Source organism: Ceratosolen solmsi, unplaced genomic scaffold, assembly GCF_000503995.2.
Source record: "Ceratosolen solmsi marchali unplaced genomic scaffold, CerSol_1.0 scaffold29, whole genome shotgun sequence".
Lineage (NCBI taxonomy): Eukaryota > Metazoa > Arthropoda > Insecta > Hymenoptera > Agaonidae > Ceratosolen > Ceratosolen solmsi.
The window spans coordinates 6450033-6467698 of NW_011948417.1; the positions used below are offsets into that span (position 1 = coordinate 6450033).

The 17666-nt window shown below is 23.4% G+C and overlaps 1 protein-coding gene across 1 annotated transcript; it reads right to left on the reverse strand.

The window, feature by feature from the left end:
* Nucleotides 1–245: 245 nt before the first annotated feature.
* tefu (Serine/threonine-protein kinase tefu) lies at nt 246–17544 on the reverse strand. Its single transcript, XM_011496418.1, has 22 exons — nt 17457–17544; nt 17190–17345; nt 16699–17110; nt 16267–16620; nt 15424–15814; nt 13369–15143; nt 12374–12796; nt 11135–11790; nt 10011–10548; nt 8399–8745; nt 7766–8216; nt 7021–7320; nt 6285–6590; nt 5373–5587; nt 4693–5033; nt 3344–3807; nt 2509–2741; nt 1993–2268; nt 1775–1914; nt 1585–1691; nt 736–1026; nt 246–458 (listed from the first exon to the last, which is right to left on the reverse strand). The coding sequence occupies exons 1-22, from the start codon at nt 17526–17528 to the stop codon at nt 277–279; spliced, it is 8430 nt and encodes a 2809-aa protein (XP_011494720.1). The 5' UTR covers nt 17529–17544; the 3' UTR covers nt 246–276.
* Between the last annotated feature and the right edge of the window lie 122 nt (nt 17545–17666).

Genomic DNA, 17666 nt, shown 5'->3' on the forward strand with positions numbered 1-17666 from the left:
AACAAACAATTGTATTTGAACATATATTTTTATATAATTCAATATGAACATTTTGTTTTTTCTTTTTTTAGATAAAAGAATGAACAAGATTTAAAGTAAACAAAAAAATATATTTATATTTATTATCTTACATTTTTTCACTTTATTTACCTATTTTTAGTAATTTCTATATTATTTAAAGTGTATAATGCATATAAATATAAACAGAAGATTAAATAATTATTAATTTAAAAATGAGTATTATAGATGCAATAAAATGGTATAAATACAATTATCCTACAAATAGGCTTGCCAACCTTCAAATAGTCGGCTTAAATTTGTTGGATCACGGGCTTGTTGTATTAATCTTTCTACTTGACCTGCAATGCTAGAAGGTACCCCATCCTCTATTCCTTGTAATTTTTGTTGGACACGTAAAAGAGCTCTTTCTGCTAATTTATTTGTTTCTATAACTCCAGCTGTAGGATAAATTAATTATTTTTTATATATTTAATTTAAAGTCTTTTTTTTTTAATTATATTTTATATAGTAATTGTGATATTAATTTAAGAAATGGCAATACATTACAAGATTAAATTGGCATTAATAAAGTTAAATATTAACAAAAGTGCACAAATTTGATTTTCATAGGCAAAATAAAATATCATGATTTTAAATTCTAATTTGTAAACCTTTAAAATTCTTAAATGATATTTTGATTTTATATTTTGATTGAATCATCTATAACATAAGTACCTGGACTATTGCTTTCTTTGTTTTGACTAGATCGAGTAGAATGTTCACTTTGGTATGTTGCTGCTTTAGCTGGAGTTATAGCCCAAGAATAAAGAGGATCATATAATAATACTCTTAATAAAGTTACAATAATTTCTTTTTGTTCTCGTAAAACAGTCATAGTTTGTTCACAGCACTTTCGCATAGTTCCTTCAATACCCGAAACTCCCATCGCTATTTCAATATCTCTAGTCAATCTGAATGGTACCGTTTCTGGAGTTGGTAATAATTTTCCTTGTTCAAAAGCTATCCCTATGAAAATAAAAGATCTATGGATCATTACTTTTCATATCTTAAAATTTTTAATATTCTTCTCATTATTATCATTGCCAAATATATTTTTATTTATATAATATAAAAATAAATATCAATAAATCCATTAATCCATAATGTCACATAGATATAAGGATCTGCTAGCAAATGTCAATGTGTATGCATAAACACAAATACATATACTTTTATTAAAAACCTATTTAATTAGTCTGATTGTAAAATTGATTTTTTGTATAAGAAATATACAAACAGTATAAAATATTAAATATAACATTTACTTGTCAATATATTAACAATGAACTTAATAGATGCATATTAAAGAAGAGAACAATATTAAAAAAATTATTTTAATTGTAAAATAAATTTATGTAAAATATCTAAAATATCAGTGTCCAAATTTAGTTAAATTATCGATTTAATTTGAAATAAGTATATTTATTCAATTTTTAAGTACATATTTCGGATATTTATTACTCTATGCACCCTCCCCCCACACACACACATATGTAAAAACACACATAATATAAAATTCCTTACCAAAATCTATATGAATTACTTCTGCTGTAGATTTATCAATTAAAATATTTGATACATGTCTATCTCCCAAACCTAGAATATATCCAATAATTGAAGTCGTTGCCACGCTAAAATATTAAAAAATAATATTAAACAATCAAATCTGAAATTTCATTGAAGATAATATAAATAAATATAACTAATAGACTACCTTCTTGTATAAGCTAATCTTCGTTCGAACCATATTTCAGGTGATAAATAATTTTCAGTGAAGAAATGATGAAATGCTGGATGTAAATTATTACAACAATCCATAAAAATATTATATTTTTGTTGAATAGTTTTAGCGACCTATAATCACACAGAAATATTATTTTCATTAATTAAACATAAACAAACAAAACTATACATTTTGGCAATTATGGTTACATGTAGTCTTTTTCTACAATCATTTGGCGCATAGTCATTTGGAAAATACTTTTGATGAAGTCCAATTTGACTAGTTCCATCACCGGTAAGTATACAACTAAGGGGCAGTGTATTTTCGCACCACTGCAATACACCAGATCGTTGAGTAAGTGGAACAACTTTATATGTGCGAATATAAAGCTTTCGTTGCTTAGCATTTTTATTACTCTTTAATAAGGAATTCATTACTGTAAAAACTTGTTGCATCACCGCATCTTGGCGTAAATCATCTTTTCCCTGTACAAGATTTATACTTATTAATAACTTCGTTATTTAAAAAATCATTTATTACTATTTAATAATATATACTCATGTTAGTATGAATTAATATTTAATAGTATCTATATATATTATACGAAAATTCTAAAAGTGTACGTTTAGAATATATTAAAACATACGGTTATTATTTTTTTAAATATAGTTGTATTTGAACTCTAATCTTAAAATGCATTAATACAATAACAATGTATTTATTACCTTTACTAATTGTCGTCTTTCAACTCCATCAGTTCCAATACAAATAATTCTTTTAGGAGCATTTATACCACCAACGTTACTATACATTGATTCATACTTTTTTACACTAATAATATTTCTGTAATTTCCATTTTTTTTAACATCAATAATTACCGTTGGTATAATCGAATGCTCAAAGTCTCTAATATCGTGTAAAGTTACATTTTTCGGAATAGAAATCTTAGAAATTGTAGCTGCGAATTTCAATATTTAATTAAATACAAAGAAAATTGAAAATTGAAAAAATAACAATTTATATAATTTATATATATATTTATATTTTGTGATTGTTGTTGTTGTTGTTGTTGTTGTTGTTGTTGAATATGTATTTATTATGTATTGAGACATTAAATATTTTAAAAGACAACAACTTTAACAGTATGTAATATAATAAATTATTTATTTCTTATAACATAACTATTATACACTAATAAATGGTTATTCTATATTAAAATGGACTTGATCAATATAGAAAACTAAATACGTTCATCCAACAAAAGGCAAATAAATGAAATAAAAAATGAAATATAAATAAATTTTGAAGTGCTCTTTTTAATATATTCTTAAAAAGACTTCCCAATATATTTCATTAGCATTATACGAATAAATAGTTTCTTGAATTGATGATATTTTAAAATAAACAGTCAAAAAGATATGTGGCGTGATTATAGTAAATATTGTATCTTTGTTAAATGTATTACATACTTATCTCACCCTTCCAAAGTACACGTATTTTATAATGATTTTTAAACAAAAAATATTGAATAAAATGAGCATAAAAAAGAATCAATCTCACTATTTTTCTTATCTAAATCAAAGTATGCCAACATCACTAAAGCATCCGACAATCGATCCATTTCTTGTATTATTGGTCTGATATTTGTGCATAGTAGTTGCTGAATAAGTTGCTGAGCACCAAGTACTCGAGGTTCTTGCCTAGCTACTTTTCTACTGCAGAATTTTGAATCATTATGAAGATTCTTTAAAGCTAATAATGTTGGTAACGTATGGTGTGGATGTTCCTTGGCACATCGCTCGAGTAATTGAAATATCTTACGCGTGAAAATATCACTTATGTTACTCATGTGTGGTGCTAGTTGTGGTACTAACACTATAAATTTATAAGATGGAATTTGTTCAAGTTGCTTTTCTATGAGTTTGTTCACTTCTTCGTCATACATATTATCGAGCCAAAGAGAAATTAAACGGAATACCAAAAGATCGTATTCGTCGCTATCTTGCAGAATCGATAAATAGTTTCTGAAAATTTATATTTTGAGATATAATTTAACAGTTCAAAATTAATATGAAGCTTTATAAATTTTTATGACATAATAATAAATCATTTAACTAAATTTTTAATCAATATTTAACGGAATACTAGTTATTGGAATACAAATATTATTGGAAAAAAAAAATTACATCGATTTTTAAAATATGCTTATCAAAAATGGAGCGTAAACAAAATCACGTTGAGAAATATTGTGTTTAAATTGTTCATGGTACTGCAATTAAAATCTTCAATAAATTTATTCATTAAATTTATACGGCGATAAGAAAAAAAAGAGAATGAACTATTTATAAAAAATTATTAATAAATTAATTAAAATTATAATAAATTATACAAAATATTAAACAATTAAATTTAATTCTTGAAGTAATATTAAATGATAAATAATAAGATACATCATCTCGAAATTAAAAGAATATCTTAATGAACTTGAAGTTAATTATAATCATTATGAAAATATATAAAACGAATTTATTTTAATATAATTAAACATATAAATCAAGACTTAGTATTGTAATGTATAATAATAATCCATCCTCGATGCGTCTTGGAATTACCACCTATGTACTTTGAATTCGCATTCAATAGCTTCACGAATAACTGTATTATAAATATTTGAAATTTTTGAAGAAGTTTATATAAAATTAAAAACTTTTTGCATACAAAACTTCGTTATTTAAAAAATCAAATTCATTCTTAAGAAAATTTAATCCATTGCGAGGGAATGGCCTTGGATCATCGTAATTCATTGAAATGTAAACAAATTTATAAACAAATTTAAATTTGTAATATTTTCTAAAATTAGGTTTTATAAACTTTTAATAACTTTTGAAAATATAAGGAATTTTACTTACTTTATTGCTAGGGATAAATACGTAATTTTGTCTTTTTGTATATTCTCCAATTCAATGCAATCATTGGAACTCTGTTTTGAATTAATCTTCACTGCCCGAAGAACGTCAACGTCATTCATTTTAATACTTTTCGGTACAACATTTCGCGAATAATCTATACACTCCTTTAGGCTCTCAAATTGTGGAGATTTCATGTAGTCTGTGATAATTAAGTATTGCTCGTGTGCAAATTGGGCTAAAGCCGCGCACGACTTACATTTATTTTTTAAGTCATCTACAGTGAGTTTAGATATTGCTGAGTAAGTATTAATTGCTTTTTTATAATACTTACTGATAATAGCCTACGTAATGATAAATAACAATTGCATACAATAAGAAACAATATTATATAATTCTAATTTAGTCTAGTCAAATACAGTTCTTAGTATATATTTTAATACTTTTTTAAGCAAAATTAAAAAAATTTTAATATAAATTTTTTTATATATGTTTTTATAGTGTACAAATTAATAATAAGCTCATATTTTACATAATTTTATACAACTAAATAGTGTTAAAACAGTGGAATAAGTTTTGTTATTTTATTTCATAAAATATATACAAAATATGACAATAAGAGATTTATTAATTTTAACAGATATTATTCAAAATGTAATATATTTAATGATTGACATTTTTACCTGTGGATTCTCAGATTTATTTTCAGCTATCCAATTGCCATAAATACGTAGAGTTCGTGCTAATAAACTTAAATTTATAGAGTCCTTTCTTAAGAGACTTCGAAGGTTGAACCGTGCCATATCTTCATCATTTCTCATCCACGCTAAACAAGCTTCATAATAAAGAATTTGATTCTCAGTTTCTTCATCTAAATCTATTTGTTTTGATAGACTTTCTGCAAATCGAACATTTAAATGTAAATATATTTTATTCCTTTTTTATACAAGACTATGTAATTAAGGAATACTTTTTTGAACTTACAAAGTTCTTTTTTGTCAAAATGTTTTATTGTAATTTACAATATTTTTTACATTATTGTTCTTATTGAAACTGTAAAGCATAAAAACAAATCGCGAATTTTTATTATAAAAATTAACTGAATTTTATTTAAACAATATTGTAAATTATAATAAAAAATGTAGATTTTTCAAGGTACAATAATAGTTACCAAAACCACTCATTAGCATACTCGTTACCATAAATTCGAAGATAGGCACATAGAGGACCGACAAGGTAGGAGGGAGAGGAAGAAGTGTGTGTGTGTGTGTGTGAGAGAGAGAGAGAGAGAGAGAGAGAGAGAGGAGTTGGTAAGAAGAAGGGATAGACTTCTCTAACAAAAAAAAAGAATTAATTTAAAATTATTAATATATTTTACTTACTTCTTTATTTTTTAACTGAATATAAATGATTATTTTTTGAAAATAGTTTTAATATATAAATTTTTTATACATAATTTATAAAACTGGTTATTGCTCTTTTTTTAAAGAAAAATGTGCTTATTTTATCACTTATTATTCGCTATTCATCATTTATTTGAATATATAATTTGAATATTATTATGATACACATAGTTAATTTTATTTATTTCTTACCTAAAGCGCGAGCAGCTACATTAAGATATCCTTGTTGCTGTGCTAATTGTGCGATTTCCAATTGAACATTAATTAAAGCATTCTTGACAATCGTACTATTTTTCAAAGATTCTTGAATTTGAAACATTACTAACCTTTGAGAGAGGATAGGCTCAATGTATTGAAAACTGTTATTGCAAATATATTTTTGGTTATTCCAACGGACGAAAAGAATTTCATAATCGTCAGACTTTGTTGAGCTAAATTCTTCAATTTCTCGAAGCATTTGTAATTGAGAAAGTTTTGGATATACTGCCTTGCAACTTTCTAAATAAATCGTGTAAAAAATAATGTCAATAAATTATATTAAAACATTCACATTGTAATTATATTATCGCAAAAACTAAATTATATATTTTTTAATATTTTTAATTTAAATATTAAGTAATAAAAAATTTTAATAAAATAGTATCACTTTTCATTTTCAATAAAAAATTTAAATGCATTCTTATATTTTTCAATTCTAATATGAGACGCGTATTCTGAAATATGTTTATTAACAAACATAAAAATAATAAATATTACACAAATGTTTTAAATCTAATTACATTTTATGAAATTTGTGAAATACGCATTAATTCTTTTATAAAATATATTTATCAATTATTTTGTAATTACATAGTTTTTAGAAATAAATTTTATTTATAATATAATTTTTTGCATAAAAGTCCACCATAAAATAAAAAAAAAAGCTTACCTAAGCTGATATTGCTAAGATCTTTAATAATACAAAAATAAGCTTGTTCAAGACAAGATTTTAATGAGCTATTATCGTTTTTATGCAGACACTTTAAAGCTTCATAATGGTACATTGAAAAATCGCAAATATTTTTGGATGTCCGAGATGTTTTTAAATTTGTAATTCGATTCCAATCACTTAATCTCCATAAAGAATCATAGCATAGATCATCCATGAAATCCGGTTTTCCTGATGTTTTACTTAATAAACACTTTGCTAAATAGTGAAGACTAGATTCTTTTAAAGCATTGATCATTCCTTAAAATAATTCAAATAAATATATTTCATGTTAATTACATATATATTGAGTTTTTAAAAAATATTTCATTCTGTTTTCAAACTTGTAATAATGAAGATGATATAAAATTTCGAGTGTCATTAATTTTTAATTAATTTGCAATTTCTATAACAATCTATTCTATATATTACAGTATATATAATTCTAATTTTAAAAAATTAGGTGTGAGTAAAATTATATTTTCTAATACCTAATTCTTAGAGTTCAAAGGCCTGAACATTTATAGCGTAAAATATAATGTTTTATTATTTTACAATTTTTCACGTTTTTATTATTTTATAATTTTTCACGTATTTGTTACAAGTTATACTTGCTTATTATCCATACTTCATTAATTGTTAAATATTTTTCATATGAGAATATTATTAATTTATACTATGAAAGAAATTTAGTGAATATTTATACCTCTAGTGGATGAGTTGCTAACAACACTCAATTCAACGTCTTGTGATAGTATGAGTTTATCCAGTTTTTTAAAATTCATGTAATATGGGATTCTGGATTTCCGATTTTGCAGATGCGAGGACCCACAGCCATAAATGGAATCTACATCTCCGATTTTTATGTACGCTTCCTTCAATATATCTTGTACAAGTTTTCCCTGCTTGTTCTCTTGTTCGTAAATTTGATCAATGATTGGAATACTGTCAAAGTCTCTAGATATTTTTAAATTAACTCGACACCATAATTCAGCATATAGTATCGAAGAAAAATATGCAGAACAAAATTGTGCTGCTAGAGCTATTGGTAGATAATCAAATTCTAGGTGCATCTGTTCCTTTGTTTGTATCCTTAGATGACTAACAACGTTCAACATACACCGTATTGCATCGTGTGCTATGGATGTCGATATTTTCTTATTAGAGGAAAAATTAAAAAAATTGTATTATTAAACGTTATTAATTTATCAATTTATTTATTTAATTCATTAAATTATAAAACTTTATTTTACTTTATTGCCAATGTAATATATCGAAGACAAAAATTATAATAATATAAAAACTAATTAGTTATAAAAGTGTGCGAGTCCATAATTACCTGTGATGAAGAGCAGAAAATTTCATTGGTTTCGTCATTTTTATAAAAATAAAATTTGAAAAACTGATTAATGCATTGACACACTTTTTTCGTTAATTTTAAATTATCATGGATGATGAGGCTAATTAAGCGAGGTAATGTTAGCTCACAAAATTGGACATGCAAATTAAAAAGTGGGACAAGATTTTTACTGTAAAAGTTGGTGAGACAATTTGCCACTGCAGATGTTATATTTGCTATCCAAGTACCATAAGATTCGTTAGATTTTTCAGTCCATAAAGGATTATCTTCGCAAAAAACTTGATTGTATTCAGTAATGTCAATTTGAACTTTAATTCTGTTCATATGTAAGAAAAGTATATAATCAGCAATAAAATAAATCAAAATAAGAATTTTTGTTAAAAAAAGTGATCAATAAATGAACTGAAGGTTATTTTCCATATTTCATAAAACAATATTCCACCATTATTCTAATAATATTTATACTTAAAATAGAAGTATTAGACGCCTACGTGAATTCAATTAAATCAATATATTATATGATGTATATTTATTATTAATAACTATGAACTTGTTTTTATTTATAAATCTCAATATTCAAATTGAATATATAATGTGGCTAATAAATTTATCCTATTTGTTATATTTTTTACGAAGAAAATTAATATTTATTATTTTTCAGTTAAAATACAATATAGATAATATACTTATAGCGTCCTAGCAAAACATAAATTGTATAAGCACATATAAAAAATAAATTATAAGTGAGAATTAAAAAATATTTATATATGTATATAACGCATTATATATTGTATTTGTATATATATATATATATATATATATATATATATATTGTATTTATTGTATTTAGTTGTCTATTATTAATAACTTTGTAATAAGTTTAGAGTAAAGTAAATATGAGACTTTTTGTATACTTAGTTTAGTTTATTATTAAAATCAGTATATTTTATAATAACTATGATTTTAATCGTGATAAATAAAAGATAGTTTTAAAAATTAATTAAAACAAATACTTTATAATAATAAAATACAATGTGTGGTTAAATCAGAGATGATAGCAAAAATGTTTAGATAACTATACAATCGTACACATGGGAAATTTATATATACAGAATACTTATGAAATAACTATTAATAAAGTATATATTACTTTTTCAAAATTAATAAGGATTTATTGAAATTATATATTTGATGCCATATAACAATAATGTTTGGATGTAATTTTAATTTAACATATGAATAAGTCGGTAATTTTATGATCGGTTAAAACACACAATTTCTATAAATTATGTAACTAATCAAATTTGAATGAAAAATATGATTAAATAATATATTGAATTTTATTTTAATAATTACATAGGAAATGAAAAATTAAAATGAACCATTAATATTTCCTTTAGGAATTTATTTATTTTTTTTTTTTTAATTTATATTTGAAAATCACGTATGAAATATCGAACGTTTTACAACTACTTCATTACTTTGGTAAATTTCTAATTATTCTTTAAGTACAATTATTTTATGCTCAAAATTACGTATTGAAATTTATATAATTGTAATTTTAATTAAGCTTACCTGGAGGCCAGAAAATTGTGGAGACTTCTAAACGGATATAAAAAATCTTTGAAGAATGTAGAAGTCTTGTCATTATCGAATTCTCGTTCAATTAAACGAGTTCCCCATGGTGTATCCAGTACTGCATAAAGTGCCTCACTGCTAACTATTCGCAAGTTAATGTCGCTACTCACAACAAAATCTGCTAACATTCGGCAAATATCGCGTGTTAGAAGATCCACTTTATCTATCGATTCTCTCATTTGCATCTCTTGTGGATGAAGTATCATAGTAGAAAGATTAGCAGGTCCAAGGATCCCCAGGCATTTTGCAGCTTCAAGTACAATCGTTGTATTTTTGTATTCGGTAAGACGTATGAGTCGATAAATGAGCCGATGTAATACACTTGGGGTAGAATATTCATCAAAGCCTTGACTAGATTCCAATTCTTCGTATAATTCCTCGAGTTGGCATTTCTTTATAATCAGTTGATTCTTCAATATTAAAAGACTATTAAGGCTGCAGTTTTCGTCTTCACTTACATTTAAAAAGTGTTCCATATTCTCTCGTAAAAGCTAATATATAAAATAAATTTGACTTTAGTGTTGATATTAATAAAAATTTAATGATAATGTCATTAAACATAATATAAAAATTAAATATAGTATAAATAGTATAAAATTAATATAATTAAAATACTTTAATAGTATTTATACTAAAAAAATATAACAATGAAAAAATATATAATATCAATAAGAATCCTTTTTAAAAAACTTTTAATAGAAGTTTTTTTGTTTATTTTTTTATTAAACACTTGTTAAAGTATTTAAAGTTTATAACTTTAGGAGTTGTTATATTATTTTTAAAGCTATTTATAAACATAAATTTTGATATTATTTTTAAATTAATTAATTTTTAGGATAAGTCAATTTGGATTAATGCCAACATTGATTCACATATAATTAATGAAGCTTAATAATCTCCAAAGCTGCAATAGTATAATTAATAAAATCATTATTAAAAAAAAAAAAAAATAAATAAATAAAATAAGAAGAAATGAAATTCTTGATAATTTATAAGTAACATTAATTATACTATACTTATAGTTCTTACATAAATGATTTTTAAATTACAATTTCATTTGATCATTTTAGTTTTTACCTGTGATTCGGTATCCTGGTCATTTGTTGATCTTAAGATGTTAGGTAGACTATCTAAATTTTCTATCGGAGTAACGAGACAATGACTTTGCTCTTTTAATAAAAAATTTAATATGTCGTTAGCAATCAAACAATCAGTTTTATCAAGAATGAAGGGCGAAAGCGTTTTAACACATAAATTCAAGATATTGCCTACTTCTGCGAATCTTTTTGGAAGGATAGTTTTTAAGAATATGTGCAAATATTTACATGCTAATTGTGTAATATCATTATTTTCTTTTATTAAATTCAATAAAGTACATCCAATATCTTTAATGAAATAAGTTGCGACTGGGTCACAGTAGCTCTCTTTTAGTACCTCAGCGATTTTTGAGCAAAAATAAACATACTGATGTAAGCTTTTTGCCTTATATTCTATTATATTATTAGCATATATATTGCATGTTAATTGTAGTAAGATTTTTTGCACCGTACACGAATGTCGTGTCATTATAAATAATAACACAGATTGATAGTTTTCTCCACAAATTATCGTTGTTAATCGATCGAAGCAACAATTAATTACGTCCTTCTTATAGTGGGGAGGATCAAAGGCGGGCAAAATTATAGATTTATTGAATGTAATATAGAAGTCATCGACGTCGTGTAATCGCTCCACTAAAAAGATAAAAAAAATTACTTCTTCAATTTTTTTATTGGTAAAAATTATATTATATAACTCGATTCCTAATTATAATTTTTTATTACTTAATAATTATAATGCATATACAACTTCAAAATATTTTTATATCGATAATGTATAACATTAAAACGATGTTTTAATCTAATGATTTACAAACATAGTGTTTTACACATACGGCAATGATCTAATTGATTAGTGCGATACTTTTGAAAAATATTAAACATTATTTCTGATATAAAAATTGAATGCATTTTATTGAAAAATTATATTTCTTAATAATATTTAAAATTATTTTATATTCATCGTAATAATATGAAATTATAACGTACAGCGTAATAAATTCTTTATCAAGTTTAATAAAATTAAGGAAACGAGAAATACAATTTATATAACTTCAAATTGCTGGGCTTTTTAACAAAATGTTATATAAAAGAACTAAAGTAAAAAGCATAAACCAAATGGTCGAGACAATGAAAACAAATTATTTATTGTTTCATACATTGTTTTATATTTCAGAAACTACTGGGAATTTATAGAAATAAAGGCAACATTGTTTACCTAAATGTATAATAACTTCCTGAAGATTTATTCTTTCGAGAACCAAACAATTTTGCATTTCTTCAAAGATAGATGGATTGCTTCGTATTTCTGAAGATTCGTCTGTTAACATCCAGGGTATAATCTTGGAACAGCAATTTTTAAGAGTCTGCTCAAATGGAACACCAAGTTTGTGGCATATGCTTTGAGTATCGTTTATTTGGCCTTCACGAATCAGTACAGGAAAAATTATGTCAATATAACGTTTGTAAAAATCCGTTTCACTTGTACAATTAAAAAGAAGATATGGAAATGAATCAAGACTTTTCTCACGGCACCAACGTGAAAATAGATAATTAAAATTTTGTATGACTATGCATTTGCAAGAAGTGTTGAGATTTTCAATTACATGTAAAACGTGCTTAGCTATATTTATGTCGATATCTGCAAATAGTAATAATTAATGAATATATGTAATGTTTAATACAATATTTTTAAAAATAATACACAATTTAAATAATTTTGTATTTATTAATATTGACATTTATATATTCATTTATCAACTTATCGTCCTTTTTTTTCTTTTTTTACATATTTTTCTGTTTTTTATTATTTCTTTACCATTTAAAAAAATTTTCAATATCTTTTTTTTAATATCTTTCAAAAGTCATACGTAAATTTTAGTTTAGGATAAACGTTATTTTTTCACGTTAGTTTACTATGAATCTAGCTTACTACCTACTACTTTTTACGAAAATTAAATCCATTTTTCTTGAAATCGCAATTTTTAAAGTTAATTACAAATCTTCAAATATTTTATATACATGCTCGGTAATTATATTTGTTTAATCATTTAATTTTTTAATATTTTTAATTTGATAAGTTTTACCAGTTGAAACGCTCATATGATTTCAGATCTTTAATAATGATTGTAGTATTTTGTAAAACTACTACAAGAAGTAGTACAAGAATTTATTTACTTCAAAGAATATTTAACGTTTAAAATTATACATTACCTTTGTCAACGACGATTTTTAATAAAGTAAATAATGCAGAACTTTGAAAAGTACTTTTACTACAAATCACAACAGCTAAAGTTTGCAGAGCACTAGTACTTCTTAATAATCGTTCTTCCTGTAACTCTTGAATATTTAATTCTCTTTGAATTAGAAAAAGTTTATAAATAGCATCTTCCAATTTATCAAAAAAATTAGATTTCCAAGAATGCTCAAATTTTGATGAAGAAAATATAGAGTTCAAACATTTTAAATTTTCAAACCGTACAAGATAATAAGGACTATTTATAAAAGTTATAAACATTTGGTCATTTAAAATATCAATTTTGGTATTAAAAATTTTTTTGTCTTTAATAATGTTATTTAAACAATTTATGAATGATAGATGAGTTAATTGTCCATATACACCTTTGGCAAAACAATCATGATAAAGTTTACAAATTAGTAAAATATTGTGTATATTAATATTATCTTTATCTTCTGTATATGTAATTTTTTCTAAAATTTTTGGCAAATGTTGTAACAAACAATGGGTGATTATATTATCTTTCCGCCATTCTTCAAATAATTCTATTATAAAATTAACTAATAGCTCTATAAATTCTTCCCTGATTAAATTATTTGACATATTGACAAATATGTTTAGAATTGTAGTAACACATATTACATCACTTTGTATAGATAAACTGTATTTTTTAAGTTTTAAAAGGGTGCTACTTATTTTAATTTGTAATTCTGACATTTCACTTCCAGCATCTATACAACAATATAATGCTAATATAGTAATGGCATTTATTTTACATTCATCTGTATTCGAATCTGGTTCAAATTCATCATCTTCAATTTTGCAAATATTGTATATTTTTTTTAACATTTGAAAATTTATTGATCTTAATATAATATCATTAATTACTACATCATAGTTTGTGTCACATAGTAAAATTAATGATTTTGTTATTTCTAATGTTAATCGTGTTGCTTTTGACCAATTAATATTTGTAATATGATCAACAATTTTTGTTAAACATATTTTTAATTCATTGACAAGACAAAATTCATCAAAATTACATTCGATCATTTTCATTGCCTTCAAATCTGAAATAACTTTAGCCATTAATGTAGTTTTCGTTATAAATGAATTAAAATCTTTATCTCGATCATTTACTTGAACACTTTGTATTAAGCTTTTGATTAAAAAATTTAAATCTTCTATAATGTATGGATTTTCTGTATTATTTTCATTTAATATTTGCATATCCTCATTATTAGTTTGAACAACAAATAAGCCCGTTTGAAATTTAAGTGATAGATAACAGCGTTCAATATCTTCTGTAGCTATTGTTTCAACATTATCAAATTTATGCTTGAAATTCATATTGCAACTATTGTAAAAATTATTTTGGGAATCATTCTTAAGTATCTTATACCAACTTTTTAATGTAAAACCAATTAAAATTTTACTATATGCTTCAATTGGTAAAGGTATTGTTAATCTTCTAATTGTCATATTTAAAGTCCACTCTAATAACTGTATTTTTAAAGAATTATTTGTTGATAATGTGAAATTCTTATTGAAATCTTCAATCTCATTTGGTAAAACAATATTTTCACAAAATATTCTTAAAGTCTGTATACTAAAATTTGACCACTGAATTGATTTTGTTAAATACAATTTTAAAAATGTGTTTGGGTTGGATATTTTTTCATAAATAATAAGATTTTGGACTAAAATATATCCTTCTTTTATAATTTCTTGATGATTCATACTTAAATATCTAAAATAATCAAAAACCATATTAAAAATGATATTTTAAACTGTGTATATACATGTGAATAACAATAATAATTTCAATTACACAAGAAAATGTAATCGACTATGTTTTATATTTATTGATTATTATTTTATATAAAATAAATATAATTTCTGAATAAGTAATCCAAGATAAAGATTTTAAATTAATTTTTAAATTCAACTTAAAACAAGTTATAAAACAACTTTTATTAAAATATTATATAAAAATTAAAATGTAAGAAGATATAATTTAAATGCATTACCTTAATACACTATCCCACACTTTATTCCAGTAAGTTATTAAAACAATTTCTTTGTATCTTTTTTCATTTTGAAGAAATACTGTAGCAAGGTTACAAAGATTTTCCATGATATAAAAATTTTTACATGCTTGTCTCAATAGTTTAATTATAACATCTAAAAATTCCATATATTCATCAAATTTTAAACAGTCAGGATATTTTTTGTATAACATTGCGGCTATTTGAATTATAGGCCATGCTCTTTCAGGATCATTCCCATTAATAAAATCAACTAATCTTTCTATATTATCTGATGTACGTCTTCTTTTTTTTGGTTGAATGTATATACTGTCATGAAGGGTACTTGATTGAGATAAATTTGGTAATTTCATAAAAATTTTTTGTCTGAAAACTAAAAAATATTTAGAACTAAAAATAGTATACTTATATTATAAAAATATTTATAAATAAAATACTTTAAGTTAATATTTTATTACTCATACTGAATAATATTATTTAAATTTTATGTTAATTTATTTTTTATCGATTTAAATACGAAATCAATAATTTTACACAAAAATGTATAATATATAAAATAATACAATAATTGTTATCAACTCTCTATGAATGTAGAATTACAATTTTATTTTTATCAACTATCTCTCAGCTTAATTTATAATAAATGTATTCATTTAGAAGTTAATTTTTAATTATCTTTCTATTTTATAAACTTTTTTAAAAATAGTTTATAATAATCTTTCTTTTATAAAAATATCTTTTTTATTAAAATTTTAATGAAAAATCAATAGTTATCAATAAGAAAGTAAAATAGAAAAAAAGTAATAAATATTGAAAAATATTTACCTTCACAAGACAAAGCAATAAAACTCTTTGTTAACATTGTAGATCTTATATCGTTTATTATCATTTTGTATAATAGATTCAAAATTGCTTTCCATTTATCTTGATCATGAATATAACAGACATCATCACCTAAAGTAGCACCATTAGGATGATGAATTTGTATTAATAGAAGATATAATTTATATTTTTCTTCTGGTCCCTTAAGATTTATTAGTGTTAATGGCATATTCTCTGAAAATCTAGACAAAATATATCTACTATCTATTGCAATTTGTTGACATACTGTGTAAGTTAATTTAAATAAAATATCAGTCGATTTAATATGATATAATTCATAGTTTTCTAAAAGATTAGCTAAAACAACAACGCATTATTATTATTGATCTGTTTAATATAACTTATTTGATAAAATATAAAAATAATCCCATATACCAATTATTGGTAGTAGATTTCTTATTTCAAATAATAAAGTAGACAAAGAACATCCATATTGAACAATGAGTTCTACAACTTGAAGAAGTTTTACATAATCAATATTTGGAATAATATTTTTTAAAATAGAAATACAAGCATTTAATAAGTCTTGCCATAGATTAGGATCAACTAATATTCTCTGTGATCTCTCTTGAAGTACATGTTTTCTCAAAATTCCTAAATACAATTCATAAAACTCAGAATAAATATGGGTCTTTTTAATTTCTAATACTTGTAAATTTGATAGAATGACATCTTTAGCCTTTAAATAATAGTTGGCTTTATCTGTGATTGAATAAATAAGTTTTATAATTCTGTCTTTGTCAAGTTTTCCAGAATTTCCACTAAGTTTACTAATTCGATCGATTTCCTTTATTAAAGAAAAATTAAAGTATAATTATAATATTAATTAAATTGAAAAAAAAATATTAATAATATGTAAAAATTACAATTATAAATAGTTCGTGTACAATGTTAAAAATGTTATTCCAGGAATATGAATTGTATTTAACATTTGATCCAGGATTTTTAGAATATTCAGTTATTTGTTCAAAAGCTATCTCTGAATTATCATCCAAAAATTCTAATAAGAGTTTTATTGCTTTCTATAAAAAAAAAAAAAAAACCAGAATATATATATATATATATATATATAAACATATAAATATAATAAATTTTTATAATTAATATATTTTAATAAAAAATTTTATTTATACCTTATAGTCAGTAACTTTTTTACTTTTTGCTAATGAGAAAATTTGTGAAAGTCGATCCACGAAAGTGGACATTTTCGCAATTATAAAAATAAAAATACATCTGTCTAATAAATTAAATTTAATGATAATACGATTTTCTTACTGAGAATAAATTCTATTTAAGCGAGTGTAATAATACATTTTGTGCAGCTTAACTATAACTTTTTAAAA

What these genes read in the sequence shown, in the direction of transcription:
- tefu (XM_011496418.1), bottom strand. Translation starts at nt 17,528, where the DNA reads ATGTCCACTTTCGTGGATCGACTTTCACAAATTTTCTCATTAGCAAAA. An exon ending in AAAAAGTTACTGACTATAAG is followed by an intron (nt 17,346 to 17,456) that starts GTATAAATAAAA and finishes TTTTTTTTATAG; the next exon opens with AAAGCAATAAAACTCTTATT. An exon ending in GGAAGTTATTATACATTTAG is followed by an intron (nt 11,791 to 12,373) that starts GTAAACAATGTT and finishes TTATCTTTTTAG; the next exon opens with TGGAGCGATTACACGACGTC.